Source organism: Nothobranchius furzeri, chromosome 1 (assembly GCF_043380555.1).
Source record: "Nothobranchius furzeri strain GRZ-AD chromosome 1, NfurGRZ-RIMD1, whole genome shotgun sequence".
Taxonomy (NCBI): domain Eukaryota; kingdom Metazoa; phylum Chordata; class Actinopteri; order Cyprinodontiformes; family Nothobranchiidae; genus Nothobranchius; species Nothobranchius furzeri.
Genome location: NC_091741.1, coordinates 29728729 through 29756228, shown reverse-complemented (window position 1 = coordinate 29756228; position 27500 = coordinate 29728729). Strand labels below are relative to the sequence as shown.

General features: G+C 41.8%; 1 protein-coding gene across 4 annotated transcripts in view; it reads right to left on the bottom strand.

The window, feature by feature from the left end:
* The window catches only part of nrg2b (neuregulin 2b), a 122016-nt gene that overhangs the window by 38495 nt on the left and 56021 nt on the right, over positions 1–27500 (bottom strand). For all 4 annotated transcript variants that reach the window (XM_070551180.1, XM_070551141.1, XM_070551163.1 and 1 more), the window contains exons 3-4: positions 27085–27203; positions 26147–26270 (exon numbers count right to left, since the gene is read on the bottom strand). In XM_070551180.1, coding sequence (XP_070407281.1) covers positions 26147–26270; positions 27085–27203 — 243 coding nt within the window. The remainder of the gene's footprint in view (positions 1–26146; positions 26271–27084; positions 27204–27500) is intronic.

Genomic DNA, 27500 nt, shown 5'->3' with positions numbered 1-27500 from the left:
AACCCGGTGGCGGCTAAAACCAGCCACTGATCTGGACTCTGATGAGCCAGCGTTGATGGCCTGTGACAGATAAAACTATTTCTCTTATGGCCAACCTGCAGCCAGTTGCCTCATCCTTCAGCTGGAGCTCCAAATGTCACCTACAGTGGTATGAAAAACTATCTGCCCCCTTCCTGATTTCTTATTCTTTTGCATGTTTGTCACACAAAACGTTTCTGATCATCAAACACGTTTAACCGTTAGTCAAAGATAACACAAGTAAACACAAAATGCAGTTTTGAAATGATTGTTTTTATTATTTAGGGAGAGAACTAAATCCAAACCTACATTGCCCTGTGTGATTAAGTAATTGCACCTGGACCTAATAACTGGTTGGGCCTCTCTTAGCAGCAACAACTGCAATCAAGCGTTAGCGATAACTTGCTACGAGTCTTTTACAGCGCTCTGGAGGAGTTTTGGCCCACTCATCTTTGCAGAATTGTTGTAATTCAGCTTTATTTGAGGGTTTTCTAGCATGAACCGCCTTTTTCAGGTCATGCCATAGCATCTCAATAGGATTCAGGTCAGGACTTGGACTAGGCCACTCCAAAGTCTTCATTTTGTTGTTCTTCAGCCATTCAGAGGTGGAGTTGCTGGTGTGTTTTGGGTCGTTGTCCTGCTGCAGCACCCAAGATGGCTTCAGCTTTAGCTGACCAACAGATGGCCGGACGTTCTCCTTCAGGATGTTTTGGTAGACGGTAGAATTCATGGTTCCATTTATCACAGCAAGTCTTCCAGTTCCTGAAGCAGCAAAACAACCCCAAACCATCACACTACCACCACCATATTTTACTGTTGGTATGATGTTCTTTGTCTGAAATGCTGTGTTACTTCTACGCCAGATGGAACGGGACAAAAAGTTCAACTTTTGTCTCTTCAGTCCACGAGGTATTTCCCCAAAAGTCTTGGCAATCATTGAGATGTTTCTTAGCAAAACTGAGACGAGCCCTGATGTTCTTTTTGCTTAACAGTGGTTTGAGTCTTGGAAATCTGCCATGCAGGCCATTTTTGCCCCGTCTTTCTCTTATGGTGGAGTCGTGAACTTTGACCTTCATTGAGGCAAGTGAGGCCTGCAGTTCTTTAGAAGTTGTCCTGGGGTCTTCGGTGACCTCTCAGATGAGTTGTCTCTGCGCTCTTGGGGTAATTTTGGTGGGCCGCCCACTCCTGGGAAGGTTCACCACTGTTCCATGTTGTTGCCATGTGTGGATAATGGCTCCCACTGTGGTTCGCTGGAGTCCCAAAGCTTTAGAAATGCCTTTATAACCTTTACCAGACTGATAGATCTCAATCACTTTTGTTCTCATTTGTTCTTGAATTTCGTTGGATCTTGGCATGATGTCTAGCTTCTGAGCTGCTTTTGGTCCACTTCTCTGTGTCAGGCAGCTCAGATTTAAGTGATTTCTTGATTGAAACAGGTGTGGCAGTAATCAGGCTTGGGGGTGGCTACAGAAATTGAACTCAGGTGTGAAACACCACAGTTGGGTTATTTTTTAACAAGGGGGGCAATTACTTAATCACACAGGGCAATGCAGGTTTGGATTTAGTTCTCTCCCTAAATAATAAAAACAATCATTTCAACACTACATTTTGTGTTTACTTGTGTTATCTTTGACTAACGGTTAAATGTGTTTGATGATCAGAAACATTTTGTGTGACAAACATGCAAAATAATAAGAAATCAGGAAGGGGGCAAATAGTTTTTCACACCACTCTAAGTGGTCAAACCAAAAGTCAAAACCATTGCCAAACCATTCTACTTGTAATCCTTGTATTATTGTGTTTCTTTCTCCTTTTCTTATCTTTAAAATAACCAAATAAACAATGTTGATTGATTGAAATGCCTCTGTAATGGCAGAGTGGCTGTTTTCGGAGCTGTAGAAAAATTATATGAAAAAGTTACGTAATAATAATTGTGAGGAAATAAGAAGAAAACGTCGTTCTGTTCAAGTGAACAGCAAAACGTTGAGTTCATCCTCCGTGTGAATATCATCCCACTGATCTCAGGCAGTAAAGATCATCATGTGTTTCAATGAAATACAGCGCGTCTCAGCTAGTAGAAGCTAACCGTTAGCATTAGCAGCTCCACAACGTGGCGGAACATGTTGGTGTTACACTGTTGTTAGCAATCAGATGCAAGACATTTGCATATCACGAATATTAAAGAGTAATCCTGCCCCTTTTCAACCTCCCCACCCCTCTGACTAACCTTTACCTACTGAAGCAGGACCACAAGAGCTTTTCTCACATTAAAAACTCACACCAGAGACCACAGCAGATTTATATATATATATATATATATAAAACCAAATAATTATTGTCTGATGGATTTAAATTAAACTCTGAGAAAATCTTCTTTGAATGAAAAACTTAGAGGTGTTGAACACCGGAAAACATGTCTTAAATTATTATTTCTGATCATAATCGTCACTCCGAGTTTGTCATGCAGGCTGAACACGAAAATAGTCTCCTACACCTATCTCCTGCATTAGCTTCTGATGGAACATAGATGATGAAACTCTAGGATTAGAAAAGCCTCACAGATCTTCGTCACACTGTCTCTTAACATTCATGGACTCATCCGTTTTAACTCGTGACGGGGAAGGCTGCTGCTGGTTTAGCGTCCAGGAAACAGCAGAGAACGTCTCGGCTAGTAGAACTTAACTGTTAGCATTAGCAACTCCACCACACGGCAGAACTCCTCCAGGTTTACGTTGTTTGTGGAAATAAAACATCAATGTTGCAGAGCAAACAGAGTCAGTGGTGGAGCCGTGTTGCTGTTAGCCAATCAGAGTCAAGATGCCCGATTATCAGGAAATAAGACTAGTTCCTGTCGTCTGAAGCTACATTCACCTCCAGCTGACTTGTACTTCCTGAAACAAGCGTATCTGAACTCCCCCCTCAGTACAACTTACAAGACATCCATTCTTACAGAGACAACTGCAAATGTATTGGTTAAATGAGTGATCCACACCTTTAATATCAGAGGTTCATTGAAGACGTCTAAACAACTTTCAGACGGGTATCTCAGCCAGCTGTTGAGCTAACGTTTGGTTTTGTGTTCTGTAAGTGTTGTTGCTTATACATTACACAAGAGCTGTTGATACTGCAGGGAAGCATGCATTACGTTATTTATGAGAACAACTATAAATCCATAATTTCTCAGTATAAAACCAGTAGCTCAAGGCTAACAAGGGAAGCATCGGGCCACATATCTTCAAGGAATGCTAGACTTTGGTTTCCCACAAAAATGTGTTAAGATGTTGAAAACAAAATGATCAAATTTTAGTGGGTTTTGTGTTTTTATATTCGAGATTTTTTTTGAGTGCTTTGGTGCATGAAGTGAGAAAGTAGTATGACTTAGGTCCAGTCACTGCTGGAGTGCTGCAATGCCACGGCTAATCTAAACATGAACAGGATCTGAGGCAACTCACCTAATCCAAGCCGAGAACAAACCTCCTCATCTGACCAGCTAATCCGTCAAACTGCAGATCAGCACAAATACAAAGGAACGTTACGTTTTAAAATCACACGCAGCTTTAACGGACCCACAGCTCACCTGCAGGCTCATATAAGCTCATCACTCCCCCTCTGTTTTAGCCTTTCTGCATGTTCTGTCCTCCACGTTCACATGCTGACTTCATGATGCAGTGCTGCATTCATTTCCCCTTCAGTAAAGAGGAACTTTCATGGTTTCCAGCAGAAAATAAATAGGAGAGTGCAGAAACACCACCTGAAGTTTCAGAGGTATAGATTTCTGCCAGCTGCCAGTGCCATGCACAGGAGTGATTTGCAGCTGTTGCTGCAGATTCTTGAGAGACAGAATGAGAAGGAGAGTTAGGGTCTACATATCTCTGAGGAGAACAAGCAGCGCTGACAGTCTACAGACAGCAGTCGTATTTACACCCTGTTATCCGCTGGGCCGAGCAGACAGGCCAACAAAGGATGACAAAGCTGAGGAGCTGCTGTAGCTCCCACAAAACTCCAAGTCTGACTCGGTTCTGACTGTCGATGAAAGGAGATAACATGAACAGGATTTTTCCTTCCATAAACTGCTCCTTACACAGCTCATAATGTCTATGTGAACCCTCTGAACCAAGTTTTCTGCTTGTCAGCACCATCAGAACAAATTCTGATTTATCCTTCAGCGGCGACCGGAAGGTGTTTGAGCAACACGTTCTCACTCCCAGCGTGTCAAAAACAAACGCTTGGTCAGCCACCCTCCGCGTCAGACCCCTGACGCCAAAAGTGCCCTTTTTCGTCACTAATGTGCGAAAAGGGGTTTTCCCTTTTCTGACTGCAGATCCCAATGCAGCGTTACACTGACGCGATGGGATATCCGCTGATGCGGCACCGAACCAGCTCATTTAACCACACCTAAACCTTAAATAACCTTTCCCTCTCCCTCACCTTAACCCTCTTGCTGCCTAAAACGTTACTCTCACTGTGATCAGGCGCTTGTTTCCCATGCATTCTGACTGTGAATTTTCGTATTTGCCACCCAAGAGGAACGTTAGAACATACCATCTGGTGAGGGGGAGGTTACACACACCCTCTACTTTTAACCTCCACCGTGGTAGTTGAAACCTCCCCCTCACATTGCCTCGGTCCAAACCCAACCAGTGACGAGGCGGCTCCATCCGTTCACGTCATAGAGCCGGCTTTTAGAGCGACCGACACATCACTAGGGTGTTCGCTAGCAAGATGGTTAAGGTTAGGATAGGGGTGAGGGGAAGGTTAAATAAGAGGATAAGGTTATGGTGAGGTACAATGAGCTTGTTTGGTGCCCTGGCTACGAACATCCCATCACGTCAGTGTAACGCTGCACTGGGATCTGCAGTCAGAAAAGGGAAACAACCCTTTTTTGCACATAAGTAACAAAAAACGGCACTTTTGGCGTCAGGGGTCTGACGCGGAGGGTGGCTGACCAAGCGTTTGTTTTTGACGCGCTGGGAGTGGGAATGTGTTGATGAGATGGGAGGTGAGAGTGAGCGTGGGGCGAACGAGGAATAAAAACACGAATAGAAAAAGAAGGAAAAAAGAAGCAAAGATTTCAGGAAAGATAACCCTTAAGATCTAAGGATGGATTACTTTCAGGTGCGTTCTATTGTGCAGGAAGCATTACGACAAAGCTTTTGATCACACGTTACCATGCGCTGCCTCTGTTATCTCCACTGTCAGGGGAAGCCTTTGTTACACGTCCAGGCTGCAGCCTGAAGATTAAAACCTTCTGTTTAGAAAAAAAAAACCACACCTTACTACGTGGAGGATAATAAAGTCCCCTAAAGACCTTAGAAAGAAATAAAACTTGACTTCAAAAACACACTTTTTACTATTTTAATGTATATTCCTTCATATTTTAAATCTATGGTATAAAAAATGTGAGATATTTTCACAATGCAGAAAAAAAGCTGGTCTTCGATATCTAGAAATGATGTTTTTATCTAAAACTGATGTTTGTCATGAACCTGTCATTTCTAAATAAAAACAACGCTAAAGTGTTTTAAAGAGAGTGGCACAGTAGGGCTGTGCGATCTGGCCCAAGTCTAATTTCTCTATAGAGCCTTTTCAGGTTCATTTTCTGTAAACTCTCCTGATCAATACTTTGCTCAACAGGACAATGCTAGCTACCGTCCTCTCTGACTGTGTCCAAATTTGAGGGACGCATATGAAGTTTGATTATATCACAACGATGCAATGGAGGCGGTATGAATTGGAAGGCATCTCTTGCTGTGATTTGGCACTATAGAGCTCCGGACCCCACGTGACTCTCAGTTAGTGGACGCCATATTGGCAGGTAAAAGAAGCTAAACAAACACGGATCTTAACCATGAACGTGAACGGGATCCGCTTGGATTTTACTTTGTCTGAGTTTACTTCACACTTTAAAACCGAAGAAATCGTTTTATATAGTCAGAAATTAAATAGACTAAACATCTCCGACCCTTACCGTGCCCCTGGGATACTTTTTAAAAACGCCAGAAGCTGTTGGAGCGGACTTCTTACCGGACCTGGCCGGGGAACCCCTTGGGATTTACCCGGAGGAGCTGGCCCAAGTGGCTGGGGAGAGGGAAGTCTGGGCCTCTCGACGCTACTGCCCCCGCAACCCGACTCCGGATATGCGGATGAAAATGGATGGATGGATGGACAAATAACAGATTTACACGTAAGTAGTTTAAATCGAGTGCTGTGCTGTTTGAATGTATAAACTGAACGCCAAGAGAAATCACTAGTTTGATTTTTTTCCATGAATAAAATAAATATGTCAGGCAGGAGCGTCTCAGGATCTGTCTGAGATCTGTCTCGGTGAGACAGATAATAGCAATCCAAAGTGATTTTTATGTGTGATCTGACAATTGATCAACCGTTGCTTAAAAATGAAATACAGCTTAGTCGGTTAATTGCTGTGATCATAAAACACGTAAAAGGCAGCACGCAGAACTCACGAGGCAACGTTTTATGTGATGTTTACTTGTTGCTATGAGTAATAAGACAGAAAAAGCCCCGCCAAAATAAGTTTAGGAAGCCCACTAAGAATCGTAACAAAAGCATTTAAAATAAATACCATACACAGTTGAGGAAACGTTGGTTTAAGTACCTGATATGAAGCGGTCGCTGCATAAGCCAAAACCTTTACTCTCGGGATCCCACAGCTTCATTTTAGCCCGGTCACTAGCGCGTTTTATTACAATGATCCAACGTTTGCGGCGCTCCGGATCTTGGGGAATCCTGTAGACGGCTCATTCCTTATGTCGTCCGTGTCTGTTCTGCATCCTGGGGCACAACAGGAATCTACCATATTTCCCGTTTGATTGAGTTTTCTGACAATAACAAATAGTCCAGCTGCAGGCTTCTGCCTGCCAATATGGCGCCGTTTCGATATGAACTGTTGCATGCCGGGAGCAGTGACGTCAACTCCCGGAGCTCTATATAAATAAACTGAATTGAATTGAGCATTTATGCACTTGAGATTTTGGCTTGGGACGGGGAAGGCTGTTGTTGGTTTTGCGTCCAGGAGAGAGCAGAGCACGTCACGGCTAGTAGAAGCTAACCGTCAGCGTTAGCGACTCCACGACATGGCAGAACTCCTTCAGGCTTGTGTTATTTGTGTAAAACACCAGCGCTGCAAAGTAAAAAGGGTCAGTGGTAGAGTCGAGTTGCTGTTGGCCAGTCAGAAGTGAGATGTCCAAACAGCAGATAATAAAACTCCACATCCAGCTGTTTTCTGTCCCAACTCCTCTGGCCAACTCCTGAAACTGGAGCGCCAGAGCTTCTTTCCCTCAGAGGTCGACTTGCAAGGCATTTATTTGTACAAGAGACCACTGAAAATATATTGAAAAAACAAAGAGTAAACTTGGTCTTTAAAGCTGTTGTGTTGTTTGGATTTTATCCTTTACAGGAGCCATTAACCCTAAAAAAAACCCTAATAAAAGGTATAAAAACGTAACTATGTATTGTTCAAAGTTGATACAACAGCTGTAAAACAATTAGTTTTATTTTACTATGCAATAATATCACAATGCAGTGTTTCCCCTAGGAATTTTTCCAGCTGTGGCGGTGGGGCCGACCGGGGGGTTGGGGGGGGGGGGGGGGGGGGGTCTTGGGGGGGCTTGGGGAGAAATTATGACACGTCTCTAAATAACAACCCATAGAAGCACTGATTTGATCTCATTTCAGAGAAAAATAGAACAGGTCAGATGCACCTAATAAATAAAATTACTAACAAACTCAGGAATCTTTCTTTGCTTCACTGTTCTGGTGCTGAAAATATCACTAATGTGGATCAAAGGAGATAAACAGATGAATGCACCTCTTATTTATTATTTGGAGACTACATTTACTGCAGCTGGCAGAGGCAGAGATTGTTTCTATTGATACACGGAGTTTACAGAATCATTTTAAATGTTAATAGGTGAAGACTGCAGGAGGGAGCGGTAAAATACAGGGGGTCCCCAACAAAAACAAGAAACTACGAGTCTGATGAAACCCGCTGGTTTTCATCAGGCAGTCACGGGGCAGCTCCAGCGACCCAGTGGCTGTGCTGGGTCAATGTTATCCAGCTCAGTCCGGCTCGGCCGTGAACGAGCCGAGGCGACGTCGTGCTCTGCTCAAGAAGAGGTGGTATTTTCCCGCTTCAGAAGAAGCGTCCGTGTTTTTACGCTTTCTCCGAGACATGTCACGTTGCTAAGTTGCTAGCGCGCGGAGCTAACACGTCAATAGTGCAGCGTAGCCTGCTGGAGGTTTTAAGGGTTCAGAGTAAAACACCCGACCTCTCAGGCTGCTCACACATCCATCTTCAGTTGTCGCTGTTGCGCTCACGCCGTAATACAGTATTAGATGCGGTTAAAGTCAGACACGAAAAAATAAATTTTACATGAATAAGTGATGCTTAGCCTGGTGGGGGGAGGAAACCTGGCAAGATCGTCAACACTCGTTTATCTTAATGCTATTGAAACACGTAAACCATAAAGCATTATATCCACTGCTGCCTTTCTAATTTTAAACTCAGTAACTTATGCTGTAACTTCACCTTGCCCTGCCTGCTCCTCCTTGCTGCCGCCGGCTGTGATCACAAGTGACAACATAGTAGTTCCTGCTGCTTCTTCGGGAAACAGCGCAAAAAAAATAAAAAATAAAACTTGGGATCTTGTAGGCGTGGCGGTGGGATTTCAGCCGTGGAGGCCCGCCACAGCTACGCCTATGTAAGGGAAACCCTGATGCAACAGTAAAAATAAATAAAATTGGCCCTCCCCACTTATAGCTCCTCCACTAGAAGGCAGTAGACATAGTACCATATATGGCAGGTTTGTGATGAAGGGACTAATCCTGATGGACCATCTCGGTGCTTAAGGCCAAAAGCAGTTTCATGTACATTCTCACACCCAAAGCGTCGAAAAATGATGCGGTGTGACTAAGCGTTTATTTCCGACGCGTAGGGAGCCCCTGAGCGTCGGGACGCGACGTGCTGTGCCAGAGCGTCGGCATCCGAAGCCCGCGGTAAAATGGAGATTTCACCAAATTGTGACCTTTACCCACTTGCTCTTTAACCTTCCCCCCACCCCCATCCTAAGTACAGTATAGTAACACACTTATTAAGCACGGCTTATTTTAAATAGGTGATATTACTTAAAAATACAGAACTGTTGCATAATTATTAGCAAAAATATACAGTTTGTTTTGTGGTTTATTTATGAAAAAGACAGTGTTTGCCATGACTCCGTGAATGACGGTAAACAATGGGAGAAATTTCTTGTGTACCGTATAATAACAACTTTCTACAGGCCATTTACAAGCTAACTGTCAGGTAAACAAGCAGTAATGTAACAACTCCCAGAGGTAGCGTGTCTCTTCAGGTGAACATCCTGTGACGTAGTAATCGGTCTGCACATTTCCCCAAAGTAGCACGTATCGACGAGTAGCACAGATGGTCGGAACACCGGTAAGAAATGGCAAAAATGAACACACACTCATGTGTGACACACACACACACACACACACCGGGCCTGCAATCGCTATAAAAGCAGGGAGGGTGGCGCGCGCAAAACGCCTGGGACAATGGTTACATCAACGAGATGGACCAGTAAATATCAATTAGGACAAATTTGTAAAAGAGGAGAGAAGAAAAACAAACATGAAAGGTGAGGACACGAGTGAAAACAGGACACCCTGGGAGCGAGCATCTGTTTTAACCCTCTGGAGGCAGGCGTTGCAGATTTACAAGATTAAAACCCACCTACCTGGTTACTCCACGTGTGTATTTCATGAGCATTTTTTAACTCAGAAGTACCCCTGAAGGACTAAGTTGTTTGTCCTTTTATCAAAGCTTATTTTGAGCCTGAGAGGGTTTATATTTAAAGGGGCATTATGGAAGTGTGACAGCCAAAACATGTATAGAAATAATAAATGTCTTCTTCATACATTCTCCTGCAATGCCCTGGTCCTGTAGAATGAGCCCTGGCATTTTTACTGTGATTGCCTGTTTTTCTGTAAAATCACAGAAAAAGAGAGATGCTCGGGTCGAGCAGGCTGCTTCATGCGCGTTCACGCTCAGGCATCGCCCGTAGCATTTGCTATCCGTAGCTTTAGCAGCAGAGAGAGAGGCAGTGCCACTTTGTCGCTGTTCCTAACGCCTAGTGACAAAGCTAGCTACATTTCTGAGGACCCTTAGCTACTTTCTGTAGAACGTTCTTCTAGATATTTCCTGCTAATTAGCAACAAAATAGCCATTTTCACTCCGAACCGTTCTTTGAACGTTGTTTCAGCTGTCATCAAGGATATAAACGTTACAGATACAAAGGATGTAACTGGTGCTTTAGCTCACCTAGTAAGATGTCTGACACTCATGCAGAAGACCTGGGTTCAATTCTGGGTTTGAGCATGGTTAGTTATTTGAAGTTTCTTTTTTACATTAATGATAATTTTTTACAGTAATAAGATGCCCACATTTTTATTTGAGACTCGCCGAACGGCATTGAATTCACAGATAAAAAAGATGTGGGTTCAATTTTCATTTTGGAACAATTTTTCCAGCAAGGGAAGGGAATGATCTGAGCATGCAGGAGGACTGACCCATCATAAACCTTTGTCGGCTGTGCTGAAGAGAAAGGTACAGAACCAAATTATTTAATTAATTAGCGTGTTCTCCTGTCCTCTGTCCTCCGGGTCACACACACGCACACACACACACACACACACACACACACACACACACACACACACACACACACACACACACACACACACACACACACACACACACACGGGACTGTCTCAGCTGTTATTTTCATTAAGGAGTGTGCACGTACAGCGTGCACGCCTCGTGCACGAGCCTACTATGAAAGCTGCTGTTATGCTTTTGGCCTGAGGGGGCAATCGCGTGCATAAAAATTCAAAAGTCCCAAAGTCCCTTTAATCAACAATCGGACCTCATTCATATTTTATATAGCAATAATTTCATTTTTCTTAACTGTATTTCTATTCATCAAAAACGTAAATGAAGACATCAATGGTCGGGTTATTCATAATAACAACTGCACTAGAAATGAAGTTTAAAATATCGTCCTCAGATACCCTAAAAACCCAAGGTGGTCTTGTTAATATTTAGTAGGCCGAATGGATATCTATGCCAGATATCTATAATTCTATTGATCCTAGAATAAATGAACATTCCAGATATCCATGAGAACATTCTTACTTAGAGAACATTTCAGATATCTGACATGTTTAGTCTAGATAGTAAGAATCTTTTGGTTATAAAAATATCTATAAAAAAGTTATAGATATTATAGAACGTGACTGCGTTTTAGATTATAAAAGTAACGTTACACTTTCTTTGCTAGGTAACTAATTACTTTTACAACGTGGTAACTGAGTTACAAACTCAATTACCTTTTGGAAAAAGTAATTTGTAACTATAACTAATTACTATTTTAACGTAAGATGTCCATCACTGTTTATTATAACCAGAAATTGTATCAAAATACAAGAATTCATGTTTTTCCTCTAAGCAATGTTCTTGTACCGTGTTCCTGTGGACGTCTTTCCCTTTCTCTACTGAGTTGTTAGAACTCAGCAGTGAATCATCTTGTTAATAAACACTTTTGCACTTCAGATCTAAACACCTACCAGTCTGATGGCCGTTTCCTCTGAAAAAATAATCCTCCTACTCACAGAAAGTGGTGCTTTCCATGTTTACAGTTGATTTTGAGTCTAAATAAAGAGGACCACATCTAACCCAGTCTGTGCCAATGCAGCCACCTATCAGGTTAAACTTGACATAAAGCAGATTGTCCTGATTATCATATCCCAGGACATCACAATGGACTCTGGCACACATTGCATGCAGGAACACACTATTCCAGGAGAAACCAAGCACCTTTTAGCCATTGACACACACACACACACACACACACACACACACACACACACACACACACACACACACACACACACACACACACACACACACACATATATATATATATATGTATATGTCAGACATGACATGCAGTTAAAACTAGGGATGCTGAATATTGGCTTTTTTTTACCAGTATTCCAGACTGCGTACACTGAATTTCTGATACAGATATATGAGGAGTCCTCCGAGAAAAAAAAAAGATTAAGGTGTCTAAAATCATACATCTCCTACCATTAATGCTTAAAGTGGGACTGCATACCATCAGAAAACTTAACTCCACCTCTAGTAAAGATTTGAAAAATGCTATGAAAGTGGGCATAGCCAGGAGGCACGGAGTGGCATGGCCACGGGTGGGGAATTTCCATCCTGGGAGGGAGTCGGAGGAGACTGTACCGATGATGTGAAAATGTACCAGCCCCAAACAATCACAAATTTAAAATGCAGTAGCCACAGTTTAACCCACAGGGGGCAGCACTAAGACAAATTTAGACCTAGATTCTAGTTTACACAAACATGTCAAAAAATGCACAGAAACTGAAAGATTGCATTTATAAGGACACCATTATACAGTTTATGAGCAAAAAAAAAGGTTATTTGGGGGTTTAGTTACTCTTTAAGCTTTAGACATTAAATGTGCAAAATTGCAGCTACTTCAATTTAAGTTCACAATAGAAGCAAATGCCATGTTTAATTTGTCTCCAACAGCAGCTGAATGGCATCCTCCCAGAGATGATCCTGACTAATGCTCCATGATGCCTTTAGGCCTAAGATCTTTATTAAGTTCATGATGGGAAAAGGTTTGATTTACAAATTAATGAATAGTACAAGTTAATTAATGATAAAAAGGTTCAAATGTTTAAATTTTTGAAAACAGATCAAAGTGAGATATCATTGTTACAAACAATCTTTGTTACATTGTCTGTGCGAAACGCAACAGAGTCAGCGCGCTTAACTTACACCACTCATTGTTGTAGCTTCCATTTCTTCCGCTCCGGGTGTGTTTACATTTAGAAACGACAGAATTTATGGATCCTGAACAAGCTGATTTTTCTTTTTATGTCCGTGTCTTTGAGAACATTTGTCTGGGGAATCTTTAGACGTGTGTTGGAGTTACTTAGTTGATAAAATGTCAGCAGCGTGAGCGTACATGTGCTAAGCTAGGCTAATTACTAAGCAAGGCTAATTGCCGAGTGCTACACTAAGATATTGTCAGATATCTGTAATGGTCATTAATGTATTTTTGTTTTGTTTCTGTATATTGCCGTTACGGTGATAAAACATTTATAAAGATCTTCGATGAAAAAAGGCGAGCCTTGGCTGAAGATTCTTGTGTTCGTTTTAGTCGTTTGCTAGCTGGATAGCTACACGCAGCTACATGCTGTAAGAATAGCAGGTCCTCTATACAGGGCACATTTTAAATTTTTCACAAGTTGTGCTAAATAAAACTAAAATATCTCAAAAACTGAACCTCAGATCTGTCATTTTGTGACTTTCTGAGTTTGATGTATGTTATGTAAAATTTGGGTCGTTAAAAAAGTAAAAACAGATACCGATAATTTCCAATTTTACATTTAAGGCCAATCTTAGCCAGTAATATTGGTAGACCGATAATATCGAACATCCCTAATTAAAACATATAAATCCAATAAAAAGGAATTTGATTCAGATGCTTAAACCTCAGATTAACTTAACACAACTTCTGAAAGGAAGTTTCAGTATCATAAATAGAATGCTAACGGTAGCAGCTAACAGTTTTTTTGTCGCTAAGTCTGCAGGCTGATGCAGTCTGAATGATGCAACTCCATAAATAGTTAAAAATAAAGAACGCAGAGAGTGATTCAGCTGACGTCTACATGCTCTGTCCTCTCTGCTGCACGGCGCCCTCAGCTCACAAATTGTTTCATGGTTACACACCAAAAAGGTGACCATCAGCAGAGACAGCTCGCTATGTCAGCAGGACGTCCTCTTTAACCTTTCATGGCTGCAACACAAAAGGGAGGTGTTTTCTTTTTCCACCAAATCAGACACTCACAGAGACCACTTGTATGTATAATTAATGTAACACTGATAACCCCCTCCATCTGGCAAAAAGGGTTCTGCTTTTATATGAATTTGGTGCATTTAGTGAGCTGAAACATTCTTTTCTGATCAAGCTGCCTGCCCGCATGTTTCTCACTGAGCTGAGACCTTTTAGTGACTATTGAGCAGATTTCAATTCCAGGGAATTTGGAAAATTTTCAGTTGGCATCACACTGGATTTGTACTTATGACATTTCTACCAGATGAAACCTTCATGCAAATGTTGGTAAAATTGTCTTCTTGTTGCAGATTAATCACACACATGTAGCCAAGTTTTTTTTAAAGCAAATCTGCTACACATCTAAAAAAGAAACTTGAGTCCACACCTCCTTGTTTTGACCCGAATGATCCAGATCACTGTAACGCACATTCATAGGCATGCCACACCGTTAGATAGCAGTAGTCCCTTAAATTGGTGGCGTCTTTGCCAAAAAACGTTCCTTGGAGGTGGAGTATCTAGGGGGTGACAAATAACCATCGTTAACTCCATTCTTTGCAAGTTTTAACTTGTAAAAACCCCTGAGTGTAAATACAGGTCACACATGTGATGTCAGGGCACTTTTTTTGTGGATAACGACGTTGCAAAATCTAAATCCCCCTTTTTTAAGTCCATAAGCAAATGCTGACAACTTAGTTTTCGTAAATTTCCATGTTGGACAGAGGTAAGAGTGTTTTTTGTTGCCATGCCTTAATTTTAGTGAAGATGACAGGCCAAACCGTAGGAAAACATTTTTGTTTTGTGGGGTACCCAACTGCGCTTGTTTTAGGCTTTATCCTAACTTTTCTTTCAATTCTGTGACAATCAGGTTAAAACTTTTGTCTTCAATTAGTTCTTGGTTTAGGTCTTGGTAGGAATGCACCGATGCTGCACCAGCAGTGGGCGTCGGGCCGATGTGCATGTAGTCTTATCCGTAAAAGTTCTCTGATGCCACAGGACCAGTTTCCAGTGAGATGGGAGCATCTTTCCCTCCAACGGATGGTATTAGTTTGTGCACGAACGCTTTAACTCAGTAGGCAATGGTAATTAACCATAAAATTGGCTCAGGCGCAGTGGCTGAGGGGTTAGGAGTTTGCCCTGTAATCAGTGGTTTGCTGTTTCAAACCCAGGCACTGTCCATATCAGTCTCTCTGTCCTTGGGCAAAGCACTTCACCCTCCTTGCCTGCTTATGGTGGTCAGAGGGGTCAGTGGTGTCTGTACAGCAGCCTCGCCTCCACCAGTGTGCCGAGGGCAGCTGTGGCTCATCACCACCATTGTGCTAAAGTGTGTGAATGGGTGAATGGATGACTGTAGTGCATTGCAACACATTCTCACTCCCAGCAAGACGAAAACAAACGCTTGGTCAGCCACCCTCCGCGTCACACCCCAGAATTTATCTTAAAAATATACTTATAAGAGAAAAAGCATTTACCGGCATACTGTGGTGGTCTGAACAGGCCACTTTAAGCTTTCAGCAGAGGTAGCACAGGAGGAAATCATTAAGTCTTTAGAGGCATCCACAGAAGAAGAGTTACTGAGCAAATTATGTAAAGCTAAATTAGAACTTCTTGGAATTATTGACAAAAAGACAAAATTTTTAGCGCAAAGACTACGAATAGAAAACTTTGAACATAGTAATAAATCAAATAAATTTTTAGCTAGCCAATTAAAAATTAATAAAGAGAAAACTACCATATCTGCTGTTAAAGACTCAACCAGGAATATAGTATATGACCCTGAAAGAATAAACAACACTTTCAGAGACTTTTACCAAACTTTGTACTCACCACAGATAAACCCATCAGATAATGAGATCAATGAGTTCCTTGACAGGATAACACTTCCTAAATTATCAGACAGCCAAGTTACAGTCCTGGACTCTCCACTAACATCAGCGGAGCTCCAGGAAGCCCTTAAATCCATGACTAATAGGAAAGCTCCAGGTCCAGATGGGTTTCCAGCAGAGTTCTACAAATAATTCTGGATCATTCTGGCTCCAACATTTTTCAGAATGGTGAGGGAAATCGAAGAGAGCGGCAGATTACAGCCAAACATGAACTCAGCCAATATTAGTCTCTTGTTAAAACCAGGCAAAGACCCGGCATTTCCTACCAGCTATCGCCCAATTTCTCTTATTAATGTTGATCTCAAAATAATTTGTAAAGCCCTGGCAAAAAGATTAGAGAAGGTAACCCCCTTCATAATACACCCTGACCAAACTGGTTTCATTAAAGGTAGACAGTCATCCACAAACTCACGTAGATTACTTAATTTGATAGATTTCTCTTACAGTAGAAACATAGAAACTAGTATATTATCTCTAGATGCAGAAAAGGCTTTTTATAGAGTTAACTGGAAGTTCTTATTTGTAACTTTACATAAATTTGGTTTTGGGAGCTTCTTCCTAAACTGGCTACAAACATTATACAGTTCACCAACAGCACGTGTCAGGACGAACGACCAAATATCAGCTAGCTTCTGTCTTCAGAGGGGGACCAGGCAGGGATGCCCACTCTCCCCCTCACTGTTTGCTATCTTTATTGAACCACTAGCAGCAGCAATTAGGCAAACAACAGATATTAAAGGGATAGAGTGTAAGAAAATGGAACATAAGATCAGTCTTTATGCAGATGATGTTTTACTCTTTCTCCAGAATTCTCAATCATCTCTCTCATTCAGTAGAACTCATAAACTTTTTTTCAAGAGTTTCTGATTGCTCAATAAACTGGTTAAAATCCACAGTTCTACCAATTAATTTCTCTTTTGTCAATTTGCTTAATACACAATTGGAGTCAGGGAATATCACATACCTGGGAATTAATGTCTCTCCCAAGTTAGAAGATCTAACCAAACTAAACTACATCCCACTTTTAAGGAAAGTGGAAGATGATCTTGCAAGATGGAAATCCTTACCGATATCACTCATGGGGAGAGTTGCTACAATTAAAATGATGGTCTTACCCAGAATAAATTACTTATTCTCGATGATCCCAAACAAACCACCAGCTGACTGGTTTAGATCTCTGGACTCCTCAATTACCAAATTCCTTTGGCAGGATAAACCTCCACGAATTAGCTTAAAAACGCTTCAGAAGACCAAAGACAGAGGAGGACTGGATTTACCCAACTTTTATTATTATTTCTTAGCCAACAGGCTGAAATATATACCAAGATGGTTGCAAGATAGCCCATGAGATGAGTCCTGGTTAGATATAGAACAGACACTTTGCAATACGATAGAGCTTTCAGACTTACCATTTATTAGCTCAAGCATAAGAAAACATGAAAGCTTTAAAAGTATTAGTATCAGCACCTCTCTGACAGCATGGTGGGAGTATCTTAAAATGACCGAGTCTTCACTAGTACCATGCAGACGCACACCTATCTGGAATAATCCTGACATTTTGCAAAATAACTAAATGATGAACCTTCCAGACTGGAAAAATAAAGGGATCCTATACCTGGAACACATATATGAAGGATTGGACTTCATCCCATTTAATAGAATAGTCTCCCAATTTGGAATGGATAAGAATAGCTTTTTAGAATACCACCAAATTAAATCTGTAGTCAAACAAAAATTTAAGCTCAATAAAATAGAATTACAAACACCACCAAGGGTATTTCACTTCTATAATCTCAAACCCCCCAAACTACTGTCTAAAGTATGTAAGACACTGTCCAAAATAGACGCTAGAATTGCAATCCCTATTGAAAAATGGGAGGTGGATCAATCAGTCAGCTTTGACCAGGACTTCTGGTCCCAAACTTGTTTAAAAACTTTTAAAATGATCAGACACCCCAATTTACAATTAATTCAGTACAAAATTCTACACAGAGTACACTATACAGGTCATCAGATGTTCAAGATGGGGTTTGTGTCATCTGACACCTGTACACACTGCACAAACAACATTCCTGACAATTACATTCATGCACTGTGGTCCTGTCCACCTGTCCAGGAATTTTGGGGTAGAGCATTTGAAGATCTGTAAAATGTCTGAAATGTCATATCCCAACTTCCCCCTCTCTTTGTTTACTGGGAAACCTGGACGATGTCCCGATTGAAACATCTGTGGTTCATGTGGTTCTGACTGCCATATGCATCGCTAAGAAAACTATCCTATGCAACACCTGGTGTGGAGTGTGGTGCCTTGGTCTGCATGAGTGTTCGTGGCTCCTGGATCAGGGGGTTTAAGATTTTTGGCGTCTGCCTGATCAATCCCGGTGGCTGTCTGGTGGGGTCTGGGTCCCTGGGCTCTGCTGGGTCCCCGGCGGGGGTGGTCGCCCCTGAGTCCCAGGTCGCTGGGTCCCGGGCTCGGCCGGCTAGGGGGTGGGAGGCTGTGGGCGGGCCTGTGGGCTTGCCGCTGATATCTCCTGGGACTCAGCCGGCTGCTGGTTGTGGTTCCCCCGGGGCGATCCTCTGTGCCTCTCGAGGGGGGCGGGGGCCTTTCTGGTTGCAGTCTCCTTGGGGTTCCTGTGTTCTGGGGCAGCACCTGGATCTCTGGGACTTGGAGCTCCCTAAGTCTCCTACACATCTTTGGGGGGCAGATCTGTGGCCCCTCACACTCTCTATTGGACATTTTTATAGAGAAACCTTACATAAACAAGCGTGTGTACACACACAGGTGCTCACATGGTGCTCTCAAAAGTATGGGCTTGGGCACTTTCAACGCATGTCTTAAGGCTGTCGTTGCCACTAAATGCACTGTGATTTATTATCGTGTGATTGTTCAGTTAAACAATGTTGATTTTATATTTCATCATCAGGCTGACGCAGAGATAGCTTGCACCTGATGTATTGTTGTGTCCCATTTTTTTCTATTCTTTCTCTTTCTGCAGGTCTAGAAGCAGACTCTTGTTCCTTATTGTTTATTTTTGTGGACGCCCCCCCCCCCCCCCCCCCCCCCCACACACACACACTTTTTGTCTTTTCCTTTCTCTTTCACCTCTGTCTCTGTGTCTGGTCGGAATTGCAAAGCATTCAAAAACAATAACAATAAAGTTTTAAGTATCAGGAAAAGCAGACGCTTTGATGCTCCACCTGAGAGTAAATCTGTAAGGCTTGTCACCAGCATTCAGACATCAATTATTTTTGCTTCACAGCCAGACAGGACATGGGAGGGGGTGTAGCACAGGAGGAGCTTCGTCAGCGGTGTGGAAGTGTTTCCAGGTGATCAAATTTTACTAAGTTAAGGTGAATGGCTCCTTGTGTTCATGCAGGATTTCAGTCGCTCAGTTTTTTGTACAGTTCATCAATGTCGCTGATGAGTACAAGCTGTCTGTTTTCATCTGCTAATCCAGGTCCGGTAGCAGCGCCACCTCGCTGTTTCCAAACCAGCCAAATTAAAGCCATTGTGCATTTATATTTTAGTAATTTTTCTTAATTAATATATATATTTGCTTTCTTCTTGCGTCTCCGTCAGTGGTGTTGCAGATATGTCAAGTCACGTTTTAAGCATGCGGATAATTCACGAGTAATACACACCAGCACCCAGCCACGCAAACATCAAAATCAACACATTTGCACACCAGAAGTGGTTAAAACTGTCAATGGGTGACCAAGCGTTTGTTTCCGACACGTCGGGAGGCGCCGCGCGCTGCCAGAGCGTCGGTTTTCGAAGCCCGCAAGAAAACGCACCATTCACCAACATTTAACCTCTAACCTCTTGCTATTTAACCTTCCGCTCACCCCCATCTTAACTTTAACCGTAACAGTCTCTCATTCTAAACTTCTCGTTAACCGTGTTTGAGACGGACAATATAACTAGAAACAAAATTTGATGAAACCTCCGTTTTACCATGGGCATAGCGCGTGGCCTCCGACGTGTCGGAAACAAATGGTTGGCCACCCATTGTCAGTTTTAGCTGCTTCGGGTGAGATGTGTTGTCAAAATCTAGAGGAGAGAAAGAATAATGTTTTCTAGGGAGTTTTCCTCTCCACTGTTGCTGCGTGCTTGCTTAGTATGAGGATTGCTGTAAAGACTGACACTAGTCAGTGACTCGATGCAATCTGTTGGGTTCCTTATGTAAGAAATGTTTTACTGATTGGCTTAATGAACTGACCTGTATTGGAATGTTTACTGTGTGAAGTGCCTTGAGACGACTCTTGTCGTGATTTGATGCTATATAGATAAACTGAATTGAATTCTACCTGGAATTTCAGTCAGAACTTAAAGCGGTAGTTGACTGAAAATTAGTTTTAATTATTTCTGATTATAATCAGTTACTACGAGTTTTCAATGCCGGCTGAACATGAAAATAATCTCCTACACCCATCTCAGGATTTGAAAAGCCTGACAGGGATGCACCCATGTACCATGACATATTTTACGCCAACTAACTTCCTTGAAAAATTTTTCAGCTGCTTGAAAGCTCATTTGCTGAAAATTGTTAATTGCTCTTTAATGCCAGGTAGTTTTCCTAAATCATTGAAACTGCTGCTGACAAACCTCCTCTAATGAAAACAAATTCGGATCTCTTAGTGATGAATAACTACAGACCTACCTCTAATCTCCCCTTCATCGGGAAAATTATTGAAAAAGCTGTAAAAATCCAGCTGAACAACTTTTTAAAGACAAACAACTTGCTTTTCAGGTCAACAGAAGAATGAAGAAAGGACTCTTTTCTTTTAATTAATCAAAGAACTCTATTTTTAATAAAGCTAATCAAACAAAGTGTTAGTCAATAAATAAGATTTGACCAATCTGTGAAATCAAAATATTAATTACTTTATTATAATCCTATAGAATATAAAAGTAATATGACTTTAAATGTTTCCACTAGGACTGATCTCACGTAGCGTTAAGACATGACACATTACTTTCACTGATCCAATCAGAATCTGCCAGATCTGACGGAGGCGTGGTTTTAGTGGTGTTTGGTAAATCTGTCATCTTTTCATTCGACCACAAACCAAAACATCCGAAGTATAAAACTATGCCCACGCCATCTTTAACGCCAGTTCAAAGCGTTCTAGAGAAGTGTCGGAGTGGCCAATCCGTAACTTTCCTCTTCAGCCGAAAGAACCAACGACAAGCTGGATAAAATCTGTTGCTGTTCCACCTGCTGCAACGGTTCCTTTCAGAATAAAAGCTGAACCATCACGAACCAGGTTTGGGTCTCGCTAGACGCCAAAAATATCATCGTGACCCGGGAGTATCTCACAGACTGGTCTGGTCGGCAACCGCTGCTTTTCCTACCGGCTTCGGTTCCAGAAAAGGTCAAGCTGGACCTCGACATTCCTGATCTAACGGGGACTTCCGCTAAGGGTATGTAGGCCGGTGAAATGGCGTCGAATGTGTTTATGAATCTCCTAACTAAAGCTTAGCGCGAAGACATCACCTTCGTTTCCCATCAGAACTAATCGCTTCTTCAGATTTGCTGGTTCTTAGCAACATTCCACACTACACCATTCTCCGTCTCATCCACCTTAGTTACACCATACGTTTAGTGTTTAAAGTCAGTCTAGTTTAATTTGTTTAGTCATAAATGTTCAAACTTTTAAACTTGACTCTCTCTTCTGTTGTCTCTGAGTGAATACGAAGCTGTTATCTAATCCCTGCAATAAAAAGTTCCAATCTTCTGGTTAAACAGTAACTACAGATCCATAAGGTTGATTTCATATTTCCTATGGAATCCTACAGCTTATGGTTGATTAAATAACATGTAATTTAAGTCATTACACCCCCAAGGCTCAATTCTTGGACCACTGCTCTTCAGTCTCTACATGCTCCCCCTGGGTCAGGTCATAAACAATAACAACATTACCTATCATAGCTATGTAGATGACACTCAGATCTACCTAGCTCTATCACCAAGTGACTGTGGTCCCCTAGACTCACTCTGTCAGTGTTTGGAGCAAGTTAATGACTGGATGCAGTCAAACTTCCTCCCGTTAAATGAAGACAAGACTGAAGTTTCTTGCCTTTAGAAATAACAAGGATAGGATGGAGGTTATAGCTCAGCTCGGCTCCAGAGGCATAAAGACAAAGATACAGGTTAGAAATGTTGGTGCCATAATTGATTCAGATCTGAGATTTACTGGTCACATTAAGGCTGTAACTAGACCAGCATTTTATCATCTTCATCAAATAGCACGACTCAGGGGTCTCATGTCCAGACAAGACCTAGAAAAACTCATTCATGTGTTCATCTCCAGCAGGCTGGACTACGGTCTTTTGACTGACCTTCCTAAAAACAGCTGTGCAGCTCATTCAGAATGCTGCTGCTAGAGCCTTAAACAAGAAACCAAAAGAACTGAACACATCACTCCTGTTCTTACATCTCTACACTGGTACCAGTAAACTACATAACTGATTTCAAAGTACTTCTGCTAGTTCATAAATCACTCAATGGCGTTGGCCCAGCATACATGCCGGATCTCCTTTGGGTTTATACGTCCACCAGGGCTCTGAGATCCTTAGGAAACAATCAGCTGGTAGAACCCCGGGTCAGAACCAAACAGGATGAAGCTTCTTTTAGCTACTATGCTGCACACTTCCTTATGACCTCAAATATGGCCTAAAAGTAACTTTTAAATAAAAATAAAAATCCTCATGTATTCATCAGTCTTTGAACTGCTGTTTTTGTACAGCATGTTCTGCACTGTGAAGCTCACCCCTTTAACTTTGTCTTTTTTATATTTTTAAATCAAAATTTAATTTGTGTGTATTTTAATTGTGCAGTCAGGTTGATTTAAATGTCCTTGCTATTCTTGCTAATTGGAAAGCCCATTTGCTATATAAATAAATCTGCCTTGCTTTACCTAGTATGAATAAATGCCTTGTGAGCTGCTTTCTGTGGGGAGAAAAAGCTCTGGTGCTCCTGTTTCAGGAAGTAGAATTTAGCCAAAGAAGTGGGGGGCAGAAAATGACAGAATCTGGAGACTTACTCATGTATTTGTACATCTCGCCTCTGATTAGCTAACAGCAACCAGACACTTTCACTGCCTTCGTTTTCTCTGCTACCTTGATGTTTTATCTCCACAGATAACTCAAGCCTGAAAGAGTTCTCTCATGTTATAGAGTTGCTAATGCTAATGGTTAGCTTCAACTGGCTCTGCGCTCTGCTCTCTCCTGGCTGCAAAAATCAACACAGCCAATGTTATTCATCGTTTCAGTTTTACTGTTAGTTTTTGTCCGTGAAGCACATTGTGATCTGTGAAAAGTGTTGTATGAATGAACTACTTCTTCTGCTTTCTCGGTCAGGAGCCAAGATGGGTGAGCCCATGAACGCTAACTTACAGCGAGTTTCCCCCCACATATGTTGTTTTGGAATAGATGGAGAAGGCTTTTTTCACATTCAGCCTGCATGTCAAACCAATCTTTTTTCATGTGACCAGTCTTATTTCCAATTATTATACATTTATTTAAACTTCTGTAGACACATTGTTACAGATAAAAATACCCTTCCATAACAGTGAGTATTGGCAAAACTAGTCAAATATGTTGCAAGTCTACACTAAGAATGGTTCAATGTCAGTAAAATGTGAATGTTAATGCAAATAAACATTTTATAAGTCACTTTTTAAGTTATGATGACATTTATTAGCACTGGTATTGGTACCTGGGATGTACTCAAATGTAAGTACTTGTAGTACTTGTAGTCAGTGCATCCCTAGTTCTTAGGTCAATATTCTAATGAATTCATTGAATTCAGGGGTGACCACAACAAATGTGCCACAGTTTTGAGAAGAAAATTAACTCAAATTAAAATAAACATTTTTTTTTCTAAATTCAAGCCCAACAAGGCCCTTAATTAACATCACCCCAAAAATATGTGAAATCTCCTTTGTAAAACATGCCAGTCACTGAGGCACCGCCTAAAGATCAAAGCACGTCTTCAAAAGTTGGTCAAAATCTATGGAAGTCTAAATGGGACACAATTCAATAAATTTAAGGAGTCAATGTGTAGATTTTACCGTTAATCCCTGGAAATATACAGTACATCAAAATTGTAAAAAAATATATTGGTGGCTTTGTACCATAAAAATCGGGTCTAAAATACATTGGAAGCGGGTCTAGCTTCTTTGGGTGATACTGTATTAGATGCCATATTTCCTTCTGGCCGGCTCGGGGTCCTGCGCCTGTTGATGACGTACAATATACGGAAGTTAAATTAGCACATTCAACAACATTTAGGCAGTAAAAAACACAAATTCAATAACCAAACTGCTAAACTCTTTCCAAAAAATATGTGAAAGAATAGAACCGAAAAAGAAATGCTATATATTTTGACTGAGCTGTTTTGCCGTAGAATGACCACGTCATCGGCAGGCGCAGGACCCCAAATAGATCCGGAAAGTACAGCGCCAGAAAACTACAATCAACATTGCATTTTCTCAATGACCATAAAAGTCTGAATAGTCGCACCAAGGTCACATGCTTTCTTCCCCACAGGTAACATTTACCGTAATGTGTTTTTAAACTAGCGCCAGTCACGGTGATATGGTGTAAAACTACACTGAAATCAGAGGTGTGATCAAGTCACGGCTTTGAGAGTCACAAGTAAGTCACAAGTCTTTCCGGTCAAGTCTTGAGTCAAGTCTAAGTCGAAGACAATCAAGTCCAAGTTGAGTCCAAAGTCAATGATGTGGAAGTCCAAGTCAAGTCCAAGTCCTTTACTTTGAATTTTCAAGTCATAATCAAGTCATCTGTCCAACTTCAATTTAATGACGATGATAATAAATAAATTCCACAATTAAAGCTTCATTTATTTGCTCAAACAAGCAGGAACTGAAACTGATTATAAACAAAGAGCCGCTGCAGTTAGCCGAACAAGATCAAACCCAGAACGAAGGATGATTCGTGACTTTTGTCCATGTCGTGTCACTTTTGTGCTAAAATATCAAATATGCTCAAGTCATCATCAAGTCAACAGATGCAAGTCGATTCAAGTCGCAAGTCATTGGCGTTCAAGTCTGAGTCAAGTCGTAAGTCTTTATAGATTTTATCAAGTCAAGTCAGAAGTCATTAAAATAATGACTCGAGTCTGACTCGAGTCCAAGTCATGTGACTCAAGTCCACACCTCAGACTGAAATATATGTACTGTCCCCTAGTACCAGGAAACTAAACACTGCCACTTAAATAAATGTAATAAAATCAATAAATTAAGGTTTTAAATGCATCCCTTGACTCTGTTCAGTACTCTCACCATGCTTTTACCACAGAGATCCGGTGTTCTGACAAAACGTCCTACCCGTAGGATAATTTTACGGTGTTTTAGATGACACAATCCCTAACCCTAACCCAAAAAATCAAGTGTCAACGTCAATAAAAAGTACTAATACTTACTACTTACCTATTTTCCTGCAAATATGACAACGGAGTACCATTCCCTTTTTGCGTTGTGCGCATGCGCGCACATGCTCAGGAACAACGGGAAGGATGGTTTACGGGGTAGGAGTAATTCCCAGAACACCGGCTACGTTCAACCCCCACCACACTGTCCTGGTCCCAGCATGACCGTCTCTGACCACATCAGGAAGCAGCAAGGTGCTGGAAGACCACGTCACGGTGTTGATGTTGTAAGGGGTGTGTAGTGGATGCATGAGACCAGAGCTGCCACCACGCTCCATGTTCCATACCACAACATTAAATGCAATAAAAATGTAATGCATCCTCAAAATCCATCAGAGGTGTGTGCCGAATACGCTGAGGCCTAATTTAGACCTTTAAAGGTATTCCTCAGAAATGTTCTACTTGTTGTTCAGAGGCTATTTTGCATGAAAACAACTTACAAAAGAACCCTACAGATTCTATAAATATGAATTTAACCTTAAATACTCTTCTTTACATTTCCTACACTCCAGTCACACTTCAGGTGCTTCTCGATCACTACAGCAAGAGGCAAGGACTTGTGAATGGATGCTGGGAGTGCATGTGAAGATCTGTTGCAGCCATCTGCTCTGCACGCCTGTGAGCTCTGCTACTACGTGAAAACAAGCCCTCGCACAAAGTGGCGTGGTTAAACGAGTTGCAGTGGGTGGGCGTGTCAACAGGAAACAGAGCACAAGGTGGGGCACTAACCAGCAACAGTGATGGATGGGAAACGGGAAGAGAGAGGCTCGGACCGCAGGTGGAGAGATGCAGGGATGGGCTGAGGAGATGAGGGATAACTAAAAGACCAACTCACTTGCAGGACATCTGGTTAATACCATGTATAAAGTAACAGTCTCCTCCGTTGACGCAGTACGCCTTCTCCGAATCGTTGCAGCGCCTCGCGTGGCTTACACCTGGAGGTGGGGTTGTGGTGGTCACTGCGGTGAGGAATGAGTCACAGAAGACAGACTTCAAATCAAACACCTCGGGTGGACATAAAACTGGATTCTAAAACCGTCTGATGGGTCTGGAAATACGGCTGAGCTGCAGTTGTTCTGGTGTTCTGTTTGGAGGTTACGCTGGATCCCTGCAAGATAATGATGCCGATTTTTGACCCGATCTTCCCATCTCGACAATCTTTAGGACGCTCCCGATTATCACGCGTCAGATAATCCTAGCATGTGGTGTGTTAGATGCGCTCAGGTCTGCTAAGACCACTTTGATCATAACAGATATTCAACATGTTGGGTTGTAGCAGTCCCTTATCGAGTACAAACAAGCGTTCCTGCCTGTTGAAAGTGAGTTGATGAAAAAACTCACCCATATATATACACACTCACAGTTTGGTTCTTTGCATGACCCGTTGAGACTTTTTGGAGTTGTTTCTAAAAACCTCCGTTTACTATAATCTCATAAAAATCTAAGGTTTTGCAGACATTGCATGAGATAGTGTATTGTGAATTGCATCAGTGTTTCTAGGAATGTTGCACACGTTTTCACTCTGGTGCTTGACTCTCGCGTTGCATGGATGCAGAAATTAGCTCAAAACTTACATCAACTGACTCAGAACTGATCCCGTTGCATGCAACTGCAAGGCTTTGTGCTTTGTTACAAATTGAAGCTCAAATGCTTTTACTGCTATTTTAACACATTTCCTTTCTGACTGCTGCAGACCCTTTCCTCATCTGCATTCTCAATCTCTGGTTAAATATCTAGATGACTTATTAAAAACTACAATGAAGAGTTGCTTACAGATCTGCACGCTGATTATACTAGTGGCGTTTTCTTGTCCTAAGGAGTTTTCAGCCACACAGGTGTAGTTGCCGGAGTCTTCTACACGAACACGGCTGATCTGCACCTTTGAATTTTTTCTTGAGGGAAGGGTAAAGAAAGATGGAAAGGAGTTCAGGAAACAGTGAAAGTATCAGATGAATGTCTCCAGCGAAGGAAAATAATGAGACTGAATCACCAGCCACTTTATTAGGTACACCCTTTCAGTTGCTTGTTATATCTAATCAGCCAATCAGACGGCAGCAGCTCATCAAGACATCTAGATGACCTGCTGAAGTTCAAACTGAGCATCAGAATTAAGAAGAAAGGAGATTTAAGGGGCTTTGAACATCATGTGGTTGTTGGTTCTGTAGGCTGGTCTGAGTTTTGCAGAAGCT